We start from the raw sequence: 24,749 nt of genomic DNA on the forward strand, positions 1-24,749 counted from the left end.
TTATATATTCGCTGGCTCGATGTAGCATGTGATCATAGTCTCGGGCGGTTTTCGGATGACCGGAAGAAGTCCCCATCCGCAAGGCCTTGCGTGAAGGCGTTCATCATCGTCTCCGGTGGCCGTTAGGATGTCCATCGCCACTTGGTTGAATCTCTGAATGTGCTCGGCGATTCTCTCGGTTCTTGCTTGATGGCGAACAAGTCGACACTTGTCTTTTAATCGCCGACTACTTGCGAGTGGTGGAGGAAGGCCGTTCGAATTCCTTGAAGCTCGTGATGGATCCGTCCGGCAACCTCCGGAACCATCGTTGAGCGACCCGAGAGAGTGGTAAGAAAGACGCGGCATTTCACTCCATTGGTGTATTGGTGGAGCGTGGGTGTGTTGTCAAACTTACCCGGATGGTCATCCCGGTCCGTTGTTCCATTGTACTCGCCGATCGTCGGAGGCACGTAGTGCTGGGTAGAGGTCTCGTAGAATAGCCTCAGAATTGGCGAGCTCGGGAGATGGGTCCGCCCGGAGCTTTCCCTTTTTTGTCGTCTCGCCTTGGCATTTCGTCTCAAGAAGAGTCTCTATCTCTCCGAGCTGGTCCGGCCAGGGGTACTAAATAAGGCCCTGCGACGGTGGCTGGAGGCGCTCCGCTCGGCCACCCGACGCAGATGTTGCTTGTTGCTCCGTCCGCTGTTTTTGTTCAACAATTTTGGCGGCCCTTATCTCGACCGGAGCGTCGAGTTCTTCCTAAAGCGTCACCGTGTGTTGTCGTCCGGCCTCGTCCATTGTTTCCGATCGGATGCGGGAGGCGTTCCACGAGCGCCATTTGATCTGTCGAATCGGCTGAACCAAGGACACGGGCGCGCACGCGCTCCCAATCGTTGGGTGAACTTCCGGTGGTCGAGCGAAGCTCCGCGATCTGCACAAAAGTCTGGCGGGAAGGGTTCCCTGACGACCCTCCGACGCCAAGTCGTAAGTGGTGGAGAAAGTGGATGCCCAATTTGTATTATGCGTACCTTTGGCGAGTAATAGCCTCTTTATATAGGATGGAGAAGGAACGATGCACGCACCGAGGTGCGTGCGTGTCAACAACCCATACCACGGTATGCACTTGTCGGAGAGCTTACGACACCACGCCGCCACCGTCGAGCATGTCCTTTGATGGGACGGCGGGACCCGTTGTCGGACTAAGTATGGCGTAGTCATACGACTTGACGGCTGTCGAGACGTCCCGTCTTTTACCCACCGTCGGACGGGGCCCGCCGAGCGGGCGATGAACGTCGTCCGGACGGGCTTGATTCTTTGCGCCGTCCAGGCGGCACCTCCTTCCGCTCGGTCATTATACACTGTTTTATTTGAGCGTCGGAACCCTGGTCCCTACCAGGGTGCCTTTTACTATCAGATTTCCCTTTCTTCTGAGTCCGGTCGGCTTGCCCTTTTCTGGCGAACCACTAGACCCTTTGACCTCCCCTCGGCGTTGACTCCTTATGGGGTTCCGGATTTTTACCGCCGGATCAATCCTTATTGGCTGCCTATGGTTGAGGGCATTGCGGAATATGGAAGAGGGTTCAAGCCTCCTTCAATGCATGAGTTAAGAACTTGGATACTTAAAGCTGAGGTTGATGGCATCAACCTAATATATGAGGAGCATAAAAAGGCATGGAAAAAATATGGATGCACTATTATGTCCGATGGTTGGACGGATGGAAAGAATAGAAGTTTGATCAATTTTTTAGTAAATAGTCCCGCCGGCACTTTCTTTTTGAAATCTGTTGATGCATCAGATTCTATTAAAAATGGGGAATTGATCTTTAAATATCTTAATGATGTTGTTGATGAGGTGGGAGAGGAAAATGTAATTCAAATTGTCACGGATAATGCTTCGAATTGCATTAAGGTGGGGAAAAACATTATGGAGACTAGACATAGAATTTGGTGGACACCTTGTGCGGCGCATTTGTCTTGACAGATTAAACAGTTTCCCTTACCTGATCCAACCTTCTACTTTTATAGCTCACTGTCAGGGTGCGTTTGGTTCAAGTCATCATGTATAACCTTGGTTATGGGGAATAAAACATAACCAAATGTTGTTTGGTTCAACCTAGGTAATGCAATAAAAACTTGTTTGTTTGAAGGTTTTAATGAATACCCTAGTTTAATATTTTACCGTATTACCCTCAATTACAAAACCAACTATACATAATATTATTATTAATTTATTTATTTTTTAATGTTTTTTACTTTTCTTTTTCCTGTATATTTTTTTACTTTTTTATGTGTTTTTTTATTTTTTTAATGTTTTTATATTATTTATATTTATATATTTTTATTTTTTTACATTTTTTTATTTTTAATTTTAATTATTTTATTTTATTTTTAATTTTTTTTATTTTAAAAATTTTAAAATTTTTATAAATTTTTTATTTAAAAAAAAAATTATAAATTTATTATTTTTTTAAAAAAAAATTTATAAATTTTTTATTTTTTTAAAAAAAAATTTATAAATTTTTATTTTTTAAAAAAAAAAATTTAAAATTTTTTAACATTTTTAAAATTTATATATATATTTTTTAATATTTTTTTTAAAATAAATTTTTAAATTTTAAATTTTTTAAAACATTTTTTTATTTTTTTTCATTTTTTAATATTTTTTTACATTTTTTCTCTTTTTTTAATGTTTTTTCTTATCAGAGGGTATTTTTGGTAAAAAAAATTCGTTAACTCCGGAATCAAGAAAAACCTTAATTTTCTAAGATTTTCCGATTCCGGGCTGCATGACCCTTTTGCTGACGTGTCGGGAATGGAACATTACTTGGGAATCATCGAATACCTAAACCAAATAAGGTTTTTGTTGATAACCTTGGATGGATAACCAAGGTTATCAAGAATAACCCCGAACCAAACGCACCCTCAGTATCAGGGGCGGATCCAGAATTTTAAATTTAGGGGGGCCGTATGCTAAGTGACAAAAATAATTATCGTCAGAAATTTGTACACCCTTGAACAACCTCCGAATTCTCAATTTATCATTGAAATCGAGGTCAAATTTTACCTAGAAATCACCGTCCTAGGTTACCGTGGTTGACAAGACAACAATAACGAACAAGTTCAAATGTAGCTCCGACACGAAACAAGGGCCAACGACCCTTCTCAAGTTGCGATATTATTTCAAGATTTTGGTATCAAACTACCAATAGAAAATTTAGGTTGCGGATTTTCTAAATATGTAATCAATTTTGAATTCTGGCGATCGACGATGCTACAATTGACAATGAAAGCAACAATAATGATTTTGGTGTGAATTGGAAAAGATCGAGATGTCTAGCCATAGGAGAGAAAATGCCTATATCATAAATTAGAAAAGATTTCTATATAGTAATAAACTAATAATATTATTACTAATAATATTTGTATATAATTAATGATCAGTAGTTTCCTTTTGTTAAATTTAATTTTTTTTTCCAATATAATTCCTATCAGGTAAATTAAAAAACACCCAAGAAAAATATTTTTCTCTAAAATTATATAGCATATTTAATAAGTATATTATCGATTATATTAAAATATATTAAAAATTATATTTCTAATTATATCTATATACTATATATATATCCTAGTATATATATATATATATATATATATATATATATATATATATATATATATATATATAGGGAGGATTTACATGGAGACTTGGGGGGGCCGTGGCTCCCCCAAGCCCCCTTGTAAATCCGCCACTGCTCAGTATTATTTTCTAGGCAATTCTTATGACTATGATACCATGGGTGTTACGCTTATTGTCACTCAGATTTTTTACCTAATCATCATTGTCATCATCTTAATCAATTTATCCTTATTAAGTTGTTTGCCTCAAACATTTCATTTATCATCAAGCTCTGTCCTACACATTCGGATAACTCAAATTAGTTCAACAGATGACTTTAAAGTGCATTCTTAGATATGAACGATCACTCTGCCATTCAACCAAAAAGGCTAACAGATACACAGGGTTTACTGAAGTCAAGAATCTTTTTGATAAAGTATAAGATCTTATTATTTCCTGTGAAATTTTAGTTATATTACATTATTTATATGCCATTAATAACTTGCTACAATTACCTAGTCACGGGTATCAGCTTGATGTATTGCATAGGATGTTTTTCTTCATTGCTTCAACAACAAGCTTAAGTCTTCCCCATGGCATTTCTTATCCCTTAAATGATCTCTTAAGCACAACTAGCGGGCACAAATATGATACATTGAAAATCTAACATGCGCGCGCGCGCGCGCACACACACACACACACAAGTGAACATGCACACAAAATACAAAACGACAACCATCTGAGTAGTTTACCTCTAAAGAATCCAGCATTTGGCACAGCATCTAAGAAAGTTTCCACAGCACCCAGGACATACCTGAAAAGAAAGGAAGCATCAAATGATTACTCAGAAAAGAAATTTCATTTAGTAAAGAAGGGAAACTGATACTAAAATGACACTTGAATCTAATGATCAGAAAAAACAAATGCAAATACACCAAGATAGCAGAAACAGAACTTTGGTCCAATCACATAATTGCACCTAAAGTTGACTTCATCTCTCCTCAATGAGCATGTAAGCCAAGTTAGTTCTCCAAGTTTGGATCCAATCCAACCCTCCAGAGAATACATACTCGAACGCAGACTTCTCACCTGACATTTCGGGATTTGTGCATGGTAACATCAACAACAGATAGACTCAGATCATCTCGATAAATGTGTTCATCAGAAAATTAGTTTGTTTAATTTTCTTAGTTGAAGTCAATTCTAGGCATTTGCATAGGTGTTCAAACAAAATTGTAGCTCCTGCCCAAGAAAATAAAATAAAATAAAATCCCTAATTAGCATGCTCCTTAAAGGTTAAGACTCAAAGGATGTACAGTTATTCATCATTCATTGGAAATAATGCCTTAATTTAATGATATCTACAATTTGCCTGAATTCTCCTTGAAGGGGGAAGACAATGCAATTTTAAATTAGAAAGTTCAATTTGGAATCTCTAAGGTAAAAGGTTTTAAATTTTGTAAGTTTTTTATAAAGCTGTAAATTTATTTTAAAGCGGTCAAGGCAAAGCACAAAAATTTATATTACTAGGATAAACTATTTTAGTAACTAGCCATTTGTTTACCAAATAATTAGAGGATAGATTATTTCTTGATTAACTTCTTGGGATAAATGTGAATGTTGAGGTCTTTAGAAAAAAAGCTCTAATTACTTCATTTACGAGATCTTCCAATTAATAAATTTTAAGTACTTTTGTTAGTTAAATTTTCTATCCCTACGATTGTTTGTTCTTCATGCTGGATCAATATTATCATCTATTAGCATTGCATAAAAAGGTAGTATTAGACCAAGGTTGCACCTTCTGGTCCCAGATAATTGTTAAGGAATAAGAGCATTGTTAATCTGAAAAAGCATATATGAGCACGGGTTGAAATCTCGTGCGGTACCATATGAAACTTTTTGTTCCAGCCGCTGACCGGCACCGCGATCCGCTTGCGTGATGCAGGGGAGGTCGCTATCCGTGTCGCAGAAGCCCGAAGCGAGGGAGGTTGCGATCCACCTACACGACACCGGGGAGGTTGTGATCCGCGTCGCGCGAGCCCAACTGCAGTAGGTGTTGCACGACGCGGGGGGGGGGGGGGGGTTTTAATTTAATAAGTTTATTAAACTTATATTAATAATTTCAATCAACTCGTACTATAACCTCAATAGACTTAATTAAACTAAAATTATCTTATTAATTATATATAATAAATTATTTATTTACTTACCATATGGGAGTGCTGCGATCCCTTATTTTTTCTATTTTAAAAATTATTTTTTTATATTTTATTTTTAGTTAATATATTTTGTATTTTAAAAGAATCCCGAAATCATATCGGCACAACATGATACGGTACCAAAACTGTATACTACGATACGGTTCGAAATTTTAAACAATGTATGAGTACAGGGGACAAAAAACACAAAGTACAAATGCAACATTCCATTTACAAATAGCATACTCATGTAAGGTTACCTTGCAAAAATATAAGAACTTATGTGGATCCTTTATCCTTACCATTAGTTATGCGTCTAATAGTTCATGCAGTAACAATCTAATAGTCAATAAGAAGATTTGAACATTACGAAAATCTCATGAACTTGAATGTGCTAAAGGAAAGACAGAAGAAATATGATGATAGCCACAGGGTAGACTTACATAGAACCAGCAACTGCATTACCAAGGAAGAAGCATAATCCAATACTAACTCCAACTTCTGGTCCCAATGCTCGACCGATGAGATAATATGGCCCACCACCCTGAATGTTGAAGTCAATGAATATGAAAAACAACATGATATGACCATTATTATTAGCAGAAGAACTAACAAGAATACAATAGTTCATCAAACACAATCCAGCTAGTTATGAATTGAACAAAGGCCACATACAGAATAAAATCCGAGTATCAAAGCCACTGCTGTGATTTTGGTCGATTTTTTTTTTTAGCAACTCTTCCAACCTAGCATACTTGGCACTTCACTTATTTGGAAACCAAAGTCTTATAGAGAAGTGCAAGGAAAATTTGACAGCAACCAGTACCACCAATTTCTCAATTTATAGTGATACCACAATTCTTCATTTTACTCCTGAATCATCATAATCCATTTTAAATGGTACAGAAAAATATTCTGCTGCTCAAGGATAAAGTAGTCAGCTATTCATCTTCTGAAAGGTTATAGAGGCAACCTTAGTCCAATAGATATATCATTTCTGAACAAAATTAATGAACCAAATCATTATGTACTGAAGTTTTCTAACTAAATGGTGACAGAAAGTAAACAGACCACAGAAGCAATGAGCCTCAAGAATGGACTTTGACACTTCGGTTGACGTTGACTTTTTCTCGCACTTTTATCAGGATATGTGAAATGCCCATTAATTGCAGGTGATCTTTTCCATGTATTTCCAATATGAAGCTTTGATTGTATTTCCAACATTAATCTCATAAAGAAGACCTAGGGTTACAAAAATGACCCTTTTGTGATATTAACATACAATTTCTTTATACCAAGGACTTCAGAAACAAGTCAAAGAAATGGTTCTAAGCAAGCATCCTATAAATTTGGATAAAGCAAACTGCAAAAAATTTCCCTACAAAGGTTCATATAATTGTTTTAAAGCCTCATAAGTGTGACCATGAGATTTATTAGTCCTAAGGCCAAGACAATACAAGCTTAGACTCCAGATATTCATAATCTCCTTCATTCTCATATCCTATCATTAAAACTCAATATTGCACATTTTTATGTCATGTGATGGATATTGTAACAATAAAAGCATTGCATGTTATAGGTTTTGTCATATGGGTTAGGTTTTATAAATTTTGTATTACTATTGTTTTAGTATTGGGTGCAAATACTAGTATCTACTAATTGTATTAACTGATCTAGGATGTTAGTGGTTGTTTACTTAACTAAAGAGCATATTCCATATTCTTGCTTATAATGTCAACCCTTACCAGCAGTTCAGCATTGTGGTCTTGATGAAACAAATCTAAAACTCATCTAAAGATAGGATTGTTTAATTATGGATCATGATATATGTTAAGGATTAGTAATGCTTTTTACAGGTTGCCTATAATATTGGTGTGAGCATCAATCGAATAATGTACAGCCAATTCAGTGAGTAGTTTATCAACAACTTATTTTAGACATCTAAATTTTTGGCATTGTAATTGCAAATAATTATTAAAAGAACCTACATTTCGTTAACTAAGATGCATGAGAAAAAACTAGGCTTTTCATGAGAAAACAAATAATTATTTTGTGAGAAAACTAACCAAATGCTAAATTAATTTAATGCATAAAGTTTCATGACTCTCCATCTTTTACATGCATCAATTGAATAATGTACACCCAATTCAGCAAGTAGTTTATCAACAATTTAGATATCAAAAATTTTGGCATTATGGTATCAAATTTGCTCTGAAATTTTGGAAATTCTAACATTACTAACTTCTTGAGCATGTTTGAGCAACATACCTCCTCTAGTCATGGTGGAGATGCTTAATGTTGATATAAAGCCATTGAAAAATAAAGAAAATTATTAAATTATGATAAAATATAGTATAATAAGAATTGCAGATAGTCTTTCCAGGCTAAGATATCATTAAAAGAACCCACATTTTGTTAACTAGGATGCATGAGAAAGAAAATAGGCTTTCCATAAGAAAACAAATAATATTTTTTGTGAGAAAATTAACCAAATCCTAAATTAATTTAATGCAGAAAGTTTCATGACTCTCTATCTTTTACACCTTCAATGCTAATGTATTAAATTAGTAAAACTATAGAATCCATCATATTGAATTCTATCGCCTAATCTCCACCTAAGTGTTACATCTGAAACTATAGAATTGGATGCCTTCAATAACCAACCATACTGGCAAGAAATGAGCAACTCAGAAAAAATCAATACAATGCGCACCTTCATTGCCCCATTTGTTGCAATAGCACTTAATGATATTCCAGTCAAAAAGGTGCATGAACCGCAGAAAGCAACCAACAAAAGTGCCTCACCTATCCCAGACACGCCCACAATCCTAAACAAAAATGACAGGGATACTGAGTTCAATAATTTTGCAATGAAAATAATAATGAGAAGACTAAGAATCAATACAATTCCTTTTTTCTTTAGATTCTTTTGAGTCTTGATTCGAATGTACTCTAAATCACAAACTAGAGCATGATTCATGTGGCTTTTCAGATTAAAAGAACAACCAATAAACTGGCTGCAAAGGGATCAAACTCAGAACATGAATATCCATTCAAAACTGTTCTTAATGCTCAGAAACAGACGTTTAAAGAACAACGACAACCAAGCCTTATCCTACTAGGTGGGATCGGCTATATGGATTCTTTTAAGCCATAAGGCTCTATCACCTATTATATTATCATCTATACTTAGATAAAAAGTCCCCTCGGGATGGTCTAGTAGCTAGCACATGAGGTGTTGCCACCATGGTTCGAATCTCGGCATAGCCGAGGTAAATGTCTCCCTTATGTGCTAGTCACTATTCCAAAGGCTAGTAGCCGCCGGTGATTTACCTCCTCCGTGTTGGCCTGGGATGGGTTGGCGGGGTGCCGAAGGTGAGCGTATTTGCCTTTTGCCACCATCTATACTTCGATAAATTTTATCTTATTTTATTATTATTAACCAATTCTTTTTTTGTCTTCCTCTTCTTCATTTGATGTGCGTGTTTATCATAGTTTCACATCTCCTAATTGGAGCAATTACATGCCCATACCATCTCAAACGTATCTCTCTCAACTCTGACTTTCTCTCTAATACTCTCATTTCTTATTCTGTCCACACATTCACCTTAATATCCTCATCTCTGCAACTCTCATCTTTTGTTCATGTGCTCGAGTCATAGTCCAACATTCAGCTTCATATAACATAGCAAGTCTAACTGCGGTTTTGTAGAACTTTCCTTTAAGGCTACGTTTGGTTGGGTGTAATGTAATGTAACTTGTAATGTAATCAAATTTGTAATGTAATATAATGTAATCTTGATTACATTACTACGTTTGGTAATGTAATGTATGTAATCTTTGATTACAAGGGTGATTACATTCTTTTGTTAGGTGTCTATTATTTTTTTATAAGCAATGTAATTCGTAATATTATTAAATGACAAAAATATCCTGCGACCTCTACCAACGACCGTCGCACCTCTACCGAAGCTTGCAGCAACCAGTGGCCGCTGCCGTTAGCCTCCTCCGCCGACCGCCGCCATAGGCAACCGCTGACCGTCGCCGGCAACCGGCGACAACGACAACCGTCGGCGGCGGTGGCCAGAGGTGGCTGGTGGAGGCTACGGCGGGCGCGGTGGTCACCGCCGGCAACCACCGCTGGTGGCGGCGAGCGGCAGCGGCGAGCGGCAGCGGCGAGCGGCAGCGGCGAGCGACGGCCGCGGTGGATTAAGGGTATATTCGACATTTAAATTTTGATTAAATGGTGACCTCATAATGTAATCGGATTACGTAGTATTTGTTTTGTAATCCAGATTACAAAACTTCACTACCTTTTGTAATCCAGATTACATTACATTACAAGTTTAAAATTAAACCAAACAAAATAATCAACTTTGTAATGTAATCCTGATTACATTACAAGGCAGATTACACTCTACCAAACGTAGCCTAAATTTTAGAGGTACTTTACGATCACAGACGTTTAAAAAAATATAGAGAAAAAAATTTCCATAATTTTTTCATAGCTTCTCTATATTGTAAAATTTATTTTTCATGTGGAGGTTTGATCTTCTCAAAATATATATATATATATATATATATATATATATATATATATATTATCTTAAATTAAAAAAAAAGGCAGCCCGGTGCACGAAGCTCCCGCCATGCGGGGTCCCGGGGAAGGATCCATTGTACGCAGCCTTACCCTGCTTTTTGCAAGAGGTTGTTTCCAGGATTCGAACCCATGATCTGGAAACAGCCTCTTGCAAAAACAGGGTAAGGCTGCGTACAATGAATCATGTTTAGAAAATAGACAGTTTTCTAAGAGCAGAAACCATTCCTCCTTTTCATGAACCAAACATAAGCCTCATCATGTTTCCTCTTAAGGACCAGTTAGTTGTTGGAAATAATAATTATTAGAAATAAAGGGATTCGGCCAAAACAGTAAAGCACCAATAGTATAAAGGAAAACAAAGCAAGCAATAGGCACAGATAATAAAATCCTCCTTAGCTAATAAAAAACTTGGATATGTCAATGTAGTTGATTTTCCCGTGCATCTGTCAAATGAAAAAGGAAACAAAATAGACCAATATATATCTAGAAAATTGTATTTCTTTCTGCACTTGGGGTACTATATAGTAGAGGGGAATTTTGGCATCAATAAATTTGTGGCATTGTGAAGTGTCAACATCCTTTTTATTATATCATCAGGCTGTATTTATTCTAACGATTTGGGATCTGCTACATGAATCTTAACCCTTCATTCAGCTTTCTTAAGAAAATATCACTAGTAATATTCAAATTAAAAAAATCACACTTCTAAATAGTATACTTAAAAAAAATTGGACACGATTATCCACGTGTGAAAGGAAAAAAGGTATAGTCGTGAACACCAAATACAAGTTTGATTTGCTATTACTGCTATCTTGTGATTATATACTGTTGCTATGATAAAACCCAGGCAATTGATATGCAACTGCTAACAATATAAATATATAAATTGACACCTTTACTAATGAGCTTGAGTTTTGGGAGGGCACTGGTTAGCTAGTCCCTTTCCTAATAAGCTCAAGTGTTTGGAATAAGTTGTTAGTCAGTCAATTTTAACAACTTCAAAAGGTAAGCTTATGCAGCTATTACGAGTGAATCTGCAGTTGTGGGATTAACAAGGTAGAATAACAGATGATTTTTGAAGTGACTTCAACAAATTTAATGGAAGAACCCTCTATTTATGTCATTAAGGTGACATTTATCTACCCGATAAAAGAATAGGTAATGGTACAGATATGAGAAAACATCCAAGAAATGAGTCAGATTTTAATGTACTTACCAGGAAAAACGGATATAGTATATGATTCCCAAGATATTCTGAAGGCAAGGTACAAATACACCCATCATGGTCCCTAGCTTGGGACTAGCAACCTGCAAAAACAAACTGTTAAATTCCAGCACATGGATAAGTAATTTGTAATTTCAGATCTATAAAGATCTCTATACAAAGTGGCATAAGAAGATATTGACTAGAGGACAGCAATCCAAAACTAGAAGGGCGAAACAGCGAAAAAAAAAAACATACCATGAGTGTGTATGGAGAATAAATAAAAAATTACTGCTTGAACAAAATCTTTCTGAATCCAGAATACAAGTATCTACATAACTATGGCAGCATTTCTTAAACAAGAAAGGATACAACAAATCAACAATAACAAGCCATGATAGTCCCAAACATTTGAGGTTGCTATTATTCTACTGTTGAACTCCATGTAAGCAATATCATACAACAACAACAACCAAGCCTTTTCCCACTAGGTGGGGTTGGCTGTATGAATCTTTTTACGCCATTGAGCCCTATCTCCTATTATATCATCATCTATATTTAAATAAATTCTATCTTGTTTTATTGTTGCTAACCAAGTCTTTTTTGATCGTTCTCTTCCTCGTTTGATATGCATGTTTATCATAGTTTCACATCGCCTAACTGGAGCATTTACTGGTCGTCTAAGTACATGTATGTACCATCTTAAACATGTCTCTCGGAATTTGTCTTCAATAGATGCAACTCCGATTTTCTCTCTAATGCTCTCATTCCTTATTTTGTCCATCTTCGTATGTCCACACATCCACCTTAACATCCTCATCTCTGCAACTCTCATCATATGCTCATGTGCTCGAGTCATAGTCCAACATTCAACTCCATATAACATAGCAGGTCTAACTGCGGTTTTATAGAACTTACCTTTAAGTTTAAGAGGTACTTTACGGTCACATAAAACACCCGACGCTCCCCTCCATTTTACCCATCCTGCTTGTATTTTATGTAAAACATCTCTCTCAATCCCTCCATCATTTTGTAAAAATGATTCTAAATATTTAAATCTCTCGGTTCCGGGCAACTCGTCCTCTCCTATCTTAACAATTGTTTCATTACTTCTAATATTGCTAAACTTAAATTCCATATATTCTGTCTTTAATCTACTAAGTTTAAAACATTTCCTTTCTAGTGTTTCCCTCCAAAATTCTAACTTAGCATTTACTCCTTCACGTGTCTCATCTACCAAAATAATATCATCTGCAAACAACAAGCACCACGGTACTGTGTCTTGAATGTGCGCAGTGAGTTCGTCCATAATTAGTGTAAAAAGATAGGGACTTAGGGTTGATCCTTGATGTAACCCTATCTTTATTGAAATGCTTCAATTACTCCGCCTGAAGTCTTTACTCTGGTCGTTACATCCTCATACATATACTTAATTAGTTCAATATATATTACGCTAACACCTCTCTTTTCTAAAATTCTTCATATAATTTCTCTTGGGACTCTATCATAAGCTTTTTCTAAGTCAATGAATACCATGTGTAGATCTTGTTTTTGCTCCCGATATTTTTCAATTAATTGTCTAAGGAGATGTATAGCTTCTATTATCGACCTTCCAGGCATGAACCCAAATTGATTTTCTGTCACTGGTCTTCTTCCTTAATTTTTTTTCTATTACTTTTTCCCAAAGTTTCATAGTATGATTCATTAGTTTAGTACCCCTATAGTTTGCACAATTTTGTATGTCTCCCTTGTTCTTATACAAGGGAACTAGAGTACTTATCCTCCATTGATCAGACATTCTTTTCGTTTTCAATATCATGTTAAATAATTTTGTAAGTCATTCAATACCTTATTTCCCTAAGCACTTCCATACCTCTATCGGAATATCATCTGGTCCAACGGCTTTTCCATTGTGCATCTCATTTAAAGTTTGTTTTACTTCTGAAGTTTAAATTCTACGATAAAAATTAAAATTTCTATACTCATTTGACCTAATTAAATTACCTAAGTTAAGTTGGTCACCTAAACCTTCATTAAAAAGTTGATGAAAATACCTCTTCCACCGCTCTTTTATTTCTCCATCATTTACTAATACCCTATTACATTCATCTTTAATACATTTTATTTAGCTAAGATCTCTTGTTTTCCTTTCTCTCACTTTAGCTATTCTATAAATGTCTCTTTCCCCTTCTTTTGTATCCAATTTTTTATATAAGCGTTCAAAAGTTTCATTTTTTGCTTCACTCACTACTTTCTTAGCTTCTTTCTTAGCTATTGTATATTTTTTTAAGTTTTCCTCGTTCTTACAAATATATAATTCCTTATAAACTATTTGTTTTTCCTTCACTTTCTCTTGTACTTTCTCATTCCACCACCAAGATTCTTTACTTAGTGGCACCGAGTACACTCTTAGCTACTATTTTCAACTTTGATACCATCTTATCCCATGTTGTATTAGAGTCATCGTATATTTTACCTAATGCTTGTACTTCTACCTTCTCCTTAAATATATTTTGTTTCCCATCCTTTAACTTCCACCACTTAATTCTAGGAATTGTATATATTTTCTTTCTATTGATACTATGTTTGAGGCGTATATCCAACATGGTAGTTAAGCTTTCTCCAAAGATGATTTTGCAATCTTTACAAATCTTTCTATCCTTCTTCCTAACCATAAGAAAGTCAATTTGCGATTTATTATTCCCACTTTTGAATGTGACTAAGTGTTCTTCTCTTTTCTTAAAAAACATATTAGCTAATATAAGGTCATATGCTATCGCAAAATCTAATATACTTTTCCCTTCCTCATTCCTCGTTCCAAACCCATAACTCCCATGTACTCTCTCATATTCCTCATTTTTCACTCCGACATGCCCATTTAGATCACCTCCTATCAAAATCATTTCATTTGGTGGAATTTTTTGTAATATTTCATCAAAGTCCTCCCAAAACCTTGATTTGGTAGCTTCATCTAATCCTACTTGTGGTGCATATACGCTAATTATGTTCATAGTTTCTTTCGTCACTATTATCTTAAGGGCTATAATTCTATCCCCTTTTCTAACTACTCCTACAACTTCATCCTTTAACAAACTATCTACAATGATACCCACTCCATTTCTTGCTTTACTCTTTCCAGTGTACTATAACTTAAAACCCAAGTTCTCTATCATCTTTGCCTTCTCGCCTATCCATTTTGTCTCTTGTACACACAAAATACTAATTTTTCTCCTAATCATCATATCTACTACCTCCATTGATTTACCCGTGAGAGTTCCTATATTCCATGTTCCAAATCTTAGATTATTAGTTTTCCTATCATATTTGTTCTTATCTAACCTATGGTGTGAGAACTTTTGCCTATTTAACACTACACCCAAGTTCTCATATGACTGTAGCGGTCATTACAGTCATATGACAGTAATTTTACAAGGATGGTTAATTAAAACAAGATAGGAATGCTACACCAGGAAACAAAATTAAGATTCCAACAAAAGAAAATTGTCCGGAGGCACAAAAAGTAGTCCAGATTCCAAGGAATACATTGTTTCACAACTCATCAAAAAACACTTTTGTAGGTTTGTTGTTTATAGCCAAATTCATAATCCTCTAGAAAGATATTTACAGTGAGCACATTGTTAAATGACTTCTGTTAATTAGTTGGTTTGGAAATTGGACACATTCGAATAATTCATTTCCTAACAGATATGTTACATATGATATTGACTTAGTGTACAATAAAAGACAACTGTATATTGGACCACTATAACAACAATCAAGCTTTGATACTTACCCCTATAAATAACAGTCAAGCTTTGATAGAATCATCATCATCAAGCTGTGTAATTCCAAAGTATTTGAGGTGGGCTACATGAATCTCATCTTTCCACTAAACTAAATAATATTCAAATTAATTAAATTTCTTGTTGCGTTAACTAGAGTTTGTTTTAGGCTCCTACACCCTAAACCTTCAACTCTAAATGACTCTCATCAAAATACAAAATATATTAACTTGAAAAGGATCCAAATCTAAATGTAAAATCTAGTACCCTTCTTTGAACATATTCAAACCATCTCCAATATTTTCTCTTATTTCATTCCTATTTGAGCTACAACTAATTTCCCATAGATACTAATATTTATAAATATTTTCTAAAGAGGACAGACATCTATTTTAGCATTCTCATCTCTCTTTAATATGTATTCTATCTTGACATCCCAACACTCTCATCTAATAAAATGTGATGGATCATACCCCATTTTTATAACAATATCTTTTTATCCTAGGGACTAGGATACATAGACAATCACACAAGATTTCAAATCAACTCACAATTTCAATTTCCAATCAGTCGCTGTTTATCATATGACATTTTTATCCTATTAATGATACATACATCAATATCTTCTTTATCTTGAATAACACATTTAAGATATCTAACAGGCTTAAAACTCTAATTGGGAGTCTAGGCCTGTCTATTTCAACTATCATTGATTCTTTTGTGAACCTCATCCACAAATATTCGTTTTAAATTTGATTAACTCAAAGTCAAGAATTGTGTGCTAAGAGTGGTATTTATCAATATCCCATAACATGAACTAATCGTGCACCAAAAGAAAAGGAAAATAGGAAAAAACAGATAACAAGAAGAAGAAGAGTTCCAGCTTAACAAATTAAATAAAATGATGGTTTACAAAAAAAAAAAAAAATCTCTCTTTCCAATATCTAATGGCATCGATTAATTAGATTAAGGAGGAAAATTATAGGGAAAGCAACAACGAGTTTCAAGTACACAAAAGGAATTGCACTGGGTGATCAAAAACACAAACCAATATACCTTTGGGAGTCCAATGGTGATGGATATATCCTCGCCACCATTTCTCGGACTTGAGGGTGTCGGAATTTGTTCCCCTGTCATACTGAAATGACTTAATCAATTAAAAAATGAACTATAAAAATATGCATCTACCTAATGGATTATCCAACATCGAAAAAATTCACAACTTGTTATGAAAATTTAAAGAGAAAGAACTAGAATTATCTTTGGACACAAATTATACACAATAAACTGAAAGCAAATGATAAAGAACCACAGATGGTAATGATTCCACATACCTTTTAAGTCCCAGTATATTAACAAGAGAATCAAAACCGAATAATTCCAACTTAGATTCCCTCCGAGTGTCATTAGGCTCATCGTGCCCATGAGAAGTCCCTTCTATCACATTGGAAACAGTCTCTGACGGTGACGCAATCTGAATTTTTCTATAACAAAGCACCTCTAAGAATGTCAGTGTCCACTAGCAAAATATTGAAGTAAAGGGTGGAGAAAACACTAAAATTGAAGGGAAAGAAAAAAAAAAAAGGTACTCATTGTATAACAAGTTTCATAAAACTTGAAAGAATCTAAGAGAGGTGTGTGGATAATGGAAGGACAAGTTTATTCATAGCAAAATCTAGGACAAGCGATGCTCTAGTTCAGATAACAAACCGAAACGTCAAAAAGATGAAAATAGCACTTTAGTGATCATGAAGTCGTCAATTAGTACCCAAACTGTATATATATAAATGGTGTCTCATATTACATATTCCTCAGCCAGAAAATGTCAAAATTGGATTGAGGATTACAGATGATAAAGGAAAGAATTGCCTACTGAATGCATGCCAACCAAATATTGAACTTGACAATTATATATTGCTCATTCAAACATAAATGTGGTAGGATTAAGTGCATAACCAAAGAATATCTATCTGACAACATTAATGGGATATGTAAAGTGCACCTATTAGGTTCGCTTGTTCAGTGAGGACTCGTCTTATTCAAGGAATTCAGCTAACTTGGTAAAAGGAATCAATCTCAAGCACCTTCAGCAGCAAAAGGACCAATAGAAGGTCAATCAGACAAGAGTAACCATTTGTATACGATCTGAAGTCAAAATTCAATCCCTGATAAATCAAAGCCCAAAAAACCTGTGCATACACTCACAATGGATGGTTGTTTCATCACTCTGCTAAGTTACATAAATGCATAATTCATTCAAATATTTTAGCTACTAGGGATTTTTAAAACGTCAATTAGGATGCCTCTTCAGCAACATTAATTTCTTATTTCATATTGACTACAACTATATCCATGATGATTATATGCAAATGTCAATAAAATGTACTTGTTTGCCATGTATCATATAGAACTAATTCTGTATCAATGTAAACTAATTATAAAGAGGAAAAAAACAGATTAAGCTTACATAATGAGCTTCTCCAGGGAAAAAAATAAAGGAAAACACATAACAAAATTAAGCCAAAGACAAGCAATACCCATACAACACAAGCTACTAGAAGAATGACAGAAAATTCAAGGTGGACTCACTTTAGTTGTACCTCTGAAGAAGGTCCAGACTCCATGGAAGTCATCTGTATACTTGATTTTTCGTGGGAAAATACTGGCCTGTACTTCTGACCACTATGAGAAGGCATTTCCTCATCTCCACTCTCGATTTCACCATTGTCCATGGTTGTCTATTTGGTTGACACTTGACAGTTCAGCAACTCCAGTAACACAAAAATAACATCAGATAGCAGATCGAGTTATCAACCAAAACACTGCAAATTTTTTTCCTACCAAACACAGCAAGATCTAAAGAGCATGTCAATGGAAACTAAGACCAATTGAGTAAATGCTAAGGCATGAGACAGATTATGTTCTACTTCCACATTCACTAACCTTAAGTCAGATTCTTCAACTTAAATGAGATATGTCTATCTCGCATATCTCATTCTTAAAAAAATCCAACGAGTAAGAAAGGAAGAGGAAGGCAGACGGACGGAAGGAGTAGTTGAAGCTAGTCGCCCCAAAACCCGCAGGTGGAAGAACAGCAGATCTTTAAGCCGTAGCTTTTGGAGAGAGAATTTATGGATTTCAGAAACAGTAGACTGGGGGTTTTTTTATTACAGATTTAAAAGAAAAACAAATCTAATATTGGAATCAGCAGCGACGCAAATTAATCAAGGAAAGTAATCGTAGTCATCTCATAGCTAGTTTCCTTCCAATTTTTGTAGAAAGGGGAAGTCGAGGAAAGGAAGGGAGTTGAAGAACCTGGTATCAATGGAGCTCCTTGTTTCCTGGTCAGATCTATTCCCCCCAACAGCGGCTACTTCTTCGACATGGGTAAGATCTGGCAGCGCCACCAACCCTTTGGCTGTTAAACAAGTAGGTTGACCGGCGGCCGCGACGATGAAGGACCGAACCCTCCTCCGTGTTCTCGGAGACGCGTAAGCTGAAGGCGGCGGCGAAAATGAAGGGAAATTAAAATCCAAGTGAATAAATAAATATTCATCGTTCTTCTTCCCTTGCACGAGGAATGACCTTCCGTTTTCTAAAATCCAAATTCTCAGAATAATTATTATAATTAATGGTAAATTAGAAAAAAATCTCCAATCACATTTTTCTATAAATTCATCAAATTATTAAATTTATCTAGTAATTTTGATTAAAATTATTGAATATATACATTTAAGAAATAGATATACTAGTCATCACAGTATATAATATTATATCATATATAAATATACGTAAATATCAGATATTAAATTAACAAAATACATATTACATTTTATCTTAATCAAAAGGTCAAGAAAATTATATTTTTAATTATTGTCGGATCAAGATATATATTAAAGTTTCACTCACGATCTTATTAATCGTAAGATATGGAATCAAAAGAATGACAATGCATAATTTTTATATAAAAAAAAGATTTATTAATAAGTTTTAAAATTAATTTTAGTATGAAAAAAATATTAATATAATTTAATTTTAGGTTTCATCAATATTATTTATTAAAAAATTTAGATTCTTAAGTTAAATAGTACGTGATATAAATTTTTATATAAATATAATTGAGTTATTTGGTTATTTAAATGGAATTTAATATTTTTTGCTGTGTATATGTTTATTGAAATTAAGATTCAAGGAGAAAATAATTATATAATAATTTTAGTTAAAATTGCTGATAATTTGATCATTTTAAAATATATATATATATATATATATCAATTTTTAAGGAAATTTAAGATGAAAATTTGTATTTATCAAATTTAGTTAGTTATATAATAGTTATCTTAAATTTTACAGAAGTTATCTAGTAGTTAAGATTTTTTTTTTTTTTGAGGGGACAAATCAATGAAACTAAAGCACAACCGGTAACCTAAAATTGAAATATCTAATACAAATATTATACAGTGAATATCTCTTGTCATTTGAATCTATCTTATAAGAGTATTCATATTAATTATCCTAACCTAAATTTTTATTTTTAATTTTATATTTATATAAAAAAAATATCTACATCAACACCCTACTTATTTCCTAAATATACATTTTATGAATAATAATTTTGTAAATTTAAGGAATGTATTCTATTTCCTAAACATTAAATAATATATCTCTTTCCTATTTTTAGTAATAAAAAAAAAATCTCTCTCCATCTAAGAATATAAAATAGAAAGGAAAGACAAAAAAATAAAATATATATATATATATATATATGATAAATTACAGGGAAATTGATGTATTGTGTAATGAAAATTGAATATATAAATTTAATAAAATAGTTCTTTTATTTTAAATTTTAGATGTTCGATGAAGATTTTAATATGATGCTTAAATTCTAAAAATGCAAAGCTAGTGCTCGGGTCTATAGGCTACGGTACTTTTGTAATTAATTAGGTCTTAATAGGTTGATGATTCCCCAAGCATTGTGAAATTAAAATGAATTTCTTCTAGTAGAAAACTATCCTGGAACACTATGAAATTATGAGCTGTTTGTGCTTCTCAATTTAGGTTAATAATAGTAAAATCTTTCGTTAAAATTAATCAGTTTAAAAAATTAAATACTTAAATTATATAAAACAAAACACACATACAATACCTGACCAGCCAAGCGGCACCAAGAAATCAATAGCAAGAAGCACTTAGAAAGACATTACTCAACTAACAGATGAACTTAACTTACAACGTATAGTTGTTTGTAGTGAGGTTTCTGTATCTCACCAATTTGGTATCATATTGTAATTTCAGTATTTATTCTCTTTCAAATATAGATTTTATTTATTTAAAAATAATTTTAAAAAACATTTAAGCATAGTAAATAATTATTAGAAGAATCTAGATCACTTTATTAATATCAAAAGAGCGCTGTACATGGAACATTGTGCTAGATTATATAAATCAGATATCCGTATCCAATTCTTTTGAATTAAATTTGAATTGAGACTATTAAAATTAAAACTGACATGGGCATGCGTTCTTATCCTTGCACTAACGTTATAAAATAAATTGTATTAAAAAGTAATATTTTTTATTAAATGTCATATTTACTACTAGTAATTATTTATTTTATATTATTCTCATTAACAAATTTATTAGTTGAAAATTTTCCTTTATTATCTTTATTTGTGTTTGTGACTTGTAATATTAATATCAATTGCCAGGATCCAGTTCCAGTACAGTCCACATTGTTTTTTTATTGAAAATATTTTTAACTTTTCATATAATTTAAAATTTTAAGGCAGATCGTGCCCGATTTAGTCGTGCCGTTTTCACAGTTTAAAATAGCAAATCGAACAATTACTAACGTCGAGTGATTAAGAAACGTCTAAATCAGATTTTATTTAAATAATTGCTCAATCTAAAATTTAATTTTAAAAATGTGCACTAAACGGACAAAGCACCAAAAGATAATAAAAAAAAAATCCAATAAGATGCTGGAGCTTTGAGATAGTGCAATCTTCATTTTAATAAAACATTAATTAATTAATGCAATAGATTCAAAATCGAATTAATTAATAAAATATTAATAACTCAAAATCAAATTAATTAATAAAATTTTATAACAATCTTCATTTTATATATTTTGTATATTTTTTTATTATCCCACGAAAATTCACAATTTCACATATTTTAGTTTAGAGAAGTTGATTATAATTCTCTTTCCTTTTTTTCCCTTTTCGTTCATTCTTCTTATTTATATACAATTTTTTAATACATTTACATTCGTAATTATTTTGAAATGAAGTTAAAGATGATGAATAATGGCGTTCCTTCTTAACGTTCAACTATTAATTTGTATTTAAGAAGTATTTATTTATTTTCAAATATAGATAAATAATTATTAACATGAGTTGTAAATAAGTATTATAATTGAAGTAAAATCAACACTTGAGAATTCAATTAGAAACTATCCAAATAAACAATTTTTCTTTGTAATTAAGACTTCAACGAGTAAACGCCAGATCATGTCGAACAATTTGCACGACGGCACGAGCAACTCGTTCCTCGTGGTCAAATGGGATTCCATGATTCCCTGTCTCTCATTGTTCTTCTTCTTGTGGTAATAGCTCTGCTACTTGAATCGAGGGCGGCGCCGATCGACCGGAGCTCCTTACCGGACGGCTTCATCTTTGGCGCAGCCTCTTCTGCTTATCAAGTAAACAATAAGCCAGCGCAAGGATTAATCTCTTACAAAACTTGCTACATTTCAGTGCTTACATTTTTGTTGTTTTAAACTAATTTAGCCGCAGATCTCATCTCAGTTTGCAAAATGCTGTTTGTTCAAATACCTAATCACTTAAATCTGAAGATTATCGAGAAATTTACTGTTTGCAGCTCAATATTTCTCCATTCCTATTTCCAGATATTTTTTTTCTCCAAAGAAATCGAATTCTATTTCGATTCCGGAAATTAAATATTCAGAAATTCTAGGAACGATACTTTTTTTTGGTCTTTAAACTTTGGGAAGAAAAAAAAAGAAGTTTTGGGAAATTTCATTAGTTTTTCTCAAATTTTTTTTTCGGCTTTCGACTGCTCGCTTTTGCCACAACGCACTCGGGCGCCGAGTACAATGGCCGCCGGTGTTGGGTTTTTCGGACCGCGAAAATTGCTTTTCGCGTCGCGGAAACCCCGAATCGCCCAAGTCACGGATCTCATGCAAGGTAAAACCGAACGAAAATACGAGTACGAGTTTGAAAACTTTAATCTACAGTAGATCTACATAAGGATAAATCATTTATACCTTTGATGCGATGCCCTTCGCGTTCCCGCTCGTCCAAATGATGCCGGATCTCAAGACCGTCAAGCGCCGGTCCTCTAGAAGTATCCACACGGACACACTAGATGGAGATGACAAAAAACCAAGGTGTGCTAGCACCTATGTGGTTCGGCCAAGGGAGGAGAGGGCGAGCTTGAGAGGGAGAAGGAGGAAGAGGCACACAAGTGAATGAAAAATGAATTTCTTCACCCAAAAACAAAGTGGCCGGCCACTTTTCAAAATTCACATTAATTGCATTAATTGCAATTAATATGAAACCATAAAATCACATTAATTGCATTAATTGTAATTAATATGAAACCATTAAGAGAGTGGCTTTGTAACTTCCATGAGGTGGCACCCATGATGATGTGGAACATCATTATTGGTCCACCTAATGCCAACTCACCAATGAGGTGGCAAAAGGTCAAGTCAAAATTGACCTTTGGTCTTCCTTCTCAAGTCAAGTCAAACTTGACTCAATCTCTACCATGGTGGATCTAATCCAGCCATTTGATTCGAGTCAACTTAATATAATGAATCTAATTCATTAAATTAAATTGATTCAATGAGTCAAAATCTAAATTAGACTCATTTAACACATGAATCAACTTGAGTCGAACTCAAGTTAGCCCAATTAGGATTACTCTTAATCCAATTTGATTCATCAAATGAATCTAATCCTCTTGGTTCATCATATGAACCTAATCTCCACCTAATTGTCCTAAGTGTGTGACCCTATAGGTTCTTGTAACGTTGGCAATGCCCTAAACCCATTTAGGAGCATAAGTAATGAGCGGTATCTAGCAACACATCATTACTACCCAAGTTACAAGAATGTCGAGATCCGACATCACCTTGTGACTACCAATTGTGACTACTCACAAAATAATGACAAGTGTCCTTCTATCCTAGACATCTAGATTGATCAATGTGAGGCATAGACCGTGTCATCCTCTAATCAATTTAAATCTTGAACTCCAAGTAGACTCACTCGATCAAATGAGCTCAACATCTAATGTTGACTCATTTGGGCATGACCATGCACTTAGTGGTCTCACTCTATCAAGAATACCGATGTCGCTCCCGTCATATGGGAGGGATAGATCCCATCTACATCACTCACATCCCTCTACATAATTCGTTATATACCCAGTAATCGCCTTTATAGTCCACCCAGTTACGGGTGACGTTTGACGAAACTAAAGTACATAACTCCTTATGTAGGGATCCATGGTGACTTCAGGTCTAAGGACTAATAGTCATACTAATAGCCACATGAGAAAGTATATGACACTCATATAACGATCCATGATACTTTCTCATGGTGGGTCATTCAATATACATTCTCTAATGCATACCCATGTGTCAGCTTGATATCTCTATATCCATGACTTGTGAGATCAAGTCATCGAGCTGACCTACATGCTAGTCTTATTGTATTAACATTGTCCCTGAATGCTAATACTCGACTAGGAATGATTTAGAGTAGTGTTCCCTATATCATCTCACTATCGATTCAACTAATCGATTGATATAGGTATGAACCTTCTACTCAAGGACGCTATTATACTTAGTCTATTTGGCACTAATATAAATAAGTATAATAACCAAACAAATGCCTTTATTAATATACAAGAATATGATATACATGAGTCCATACAATCATCAAATGATTGGCTCTAGGGCTCTAACTAACAATCTCCCACTAGCACTAGTGCCAATCAGTATAGGCTCTAAGGCCTAAAGACCTAGTGTGACCATCATGCTTCCTCTGTGCCAAAGCCTTGGTCAAGGGATCTGCGATGTTAGCCTCTGTAGGTACTCTGCAAATCTTCACATCTCCTCTATCGATAATATCTCGAATGAGATGGAAGCGCCGTAGTATGTGCTTGGTCCATTGGTGTGAGGTTCCTTCTGCTATAGCTCCATTGTTGTCACAATAGAGCTCAATTGGGTCGCGATGCTAGGAACCACCCCAAGTTCGATGATGAACTTGGATCCAAATCGCTCCTTTGCCGCTCCGATGCAAGAATATACTCGGCTCATATAATCACCATCGTATCC

General features: G+C 34.4%; 2 protein-coding genes across 5 annotated transcripts in view; one reads left to right on the top strand and one right to left on the bottom strand.

Annotated features, from left to right (window-relative positions):
* LOC122015517 (cation-chloride cotransporter 1-like) overlaps positions 1 to 18,967 on the bottom strand; it is a 35,236-nt gene extending 16,269 nt beyond the window's left edge. For 2 of the 4 annotated variants that reach the window (XM_042572457.1, XM_042572455.1), the window contains exons 1-8: positions 18,692 to 18,967; positions 17,966 to 18,144; positions 16,711 to 16,860; positions 16,433 to 16,514; positions 11,607 to 11,698; positions 8,504 to 8,618; positions 6,234 to 6,334; positions 4,345 to 4,406 (exon numbers count right to left, since the gene is read on the bottom strand). In XM_042572457.1, the coding sequence (XP_042428391.1) occupies positions 4,345 to 4,406; positions 6,234 to 6,334; positions 8,504 to 8,618; positions 11,607 to 11,698; positions 16,433 to 16,514; positions 16,711 to 16,860; positions 17,966 to 18,108 (745 nt within the window). In that variant the 5' untranslated portion in view covers positions 18,109 to 18,144; positions 18,692 to 18,967. Of the gene's footprint in view, positions 1 to 4,344; positions 4,407 to 6,233; positions 6,335 to 8,503; positions 8,619 to 11,606; positions 11,699 to 16,432; positions 16,515 to 16,710; positions 16,861 to 17,965; positions 18,145 to 18,691 lie in introns of those variants that run through there. The other 2 variants (XM_042572456.1, XM_042572458.1) reach the window with 2 other exon arrangements.
* Positions 18,968 to 22,025: 3,058 nt separating this feature from the next.
* The window catches only part of LOC122013476 (beta-glucosidase 12-like), a 28,002-nt gene continuing 25,278 nt past the window's right edge, over positions 22,026 to 24,749 (top strand). The window contains exon 1 of the mRNA XM_042569755.1: positions 22,026 to 22,082. The gene's annotated coding sequence lies outside the window, so the exon portion shown is untranslated. The remainder of the gene's footprint in view (positions 22,083 to 24,749) is intronic.

Source organism: Zingiber officinale, chromosome 8B (assembly GCF_018446385.1).
Source record: "Zingiber officinale cultivar Zhangliang chromosome 8B, Zo_v1.1, whole genome shotgun sequence".
Classification (NCBI taxonomy): Eukaryota; Viridiplantae; Streptophyta; class Magnoliopsida; order Zingiberales; family Zingiberaceae; genus Zingiber; species Zingiber officinale.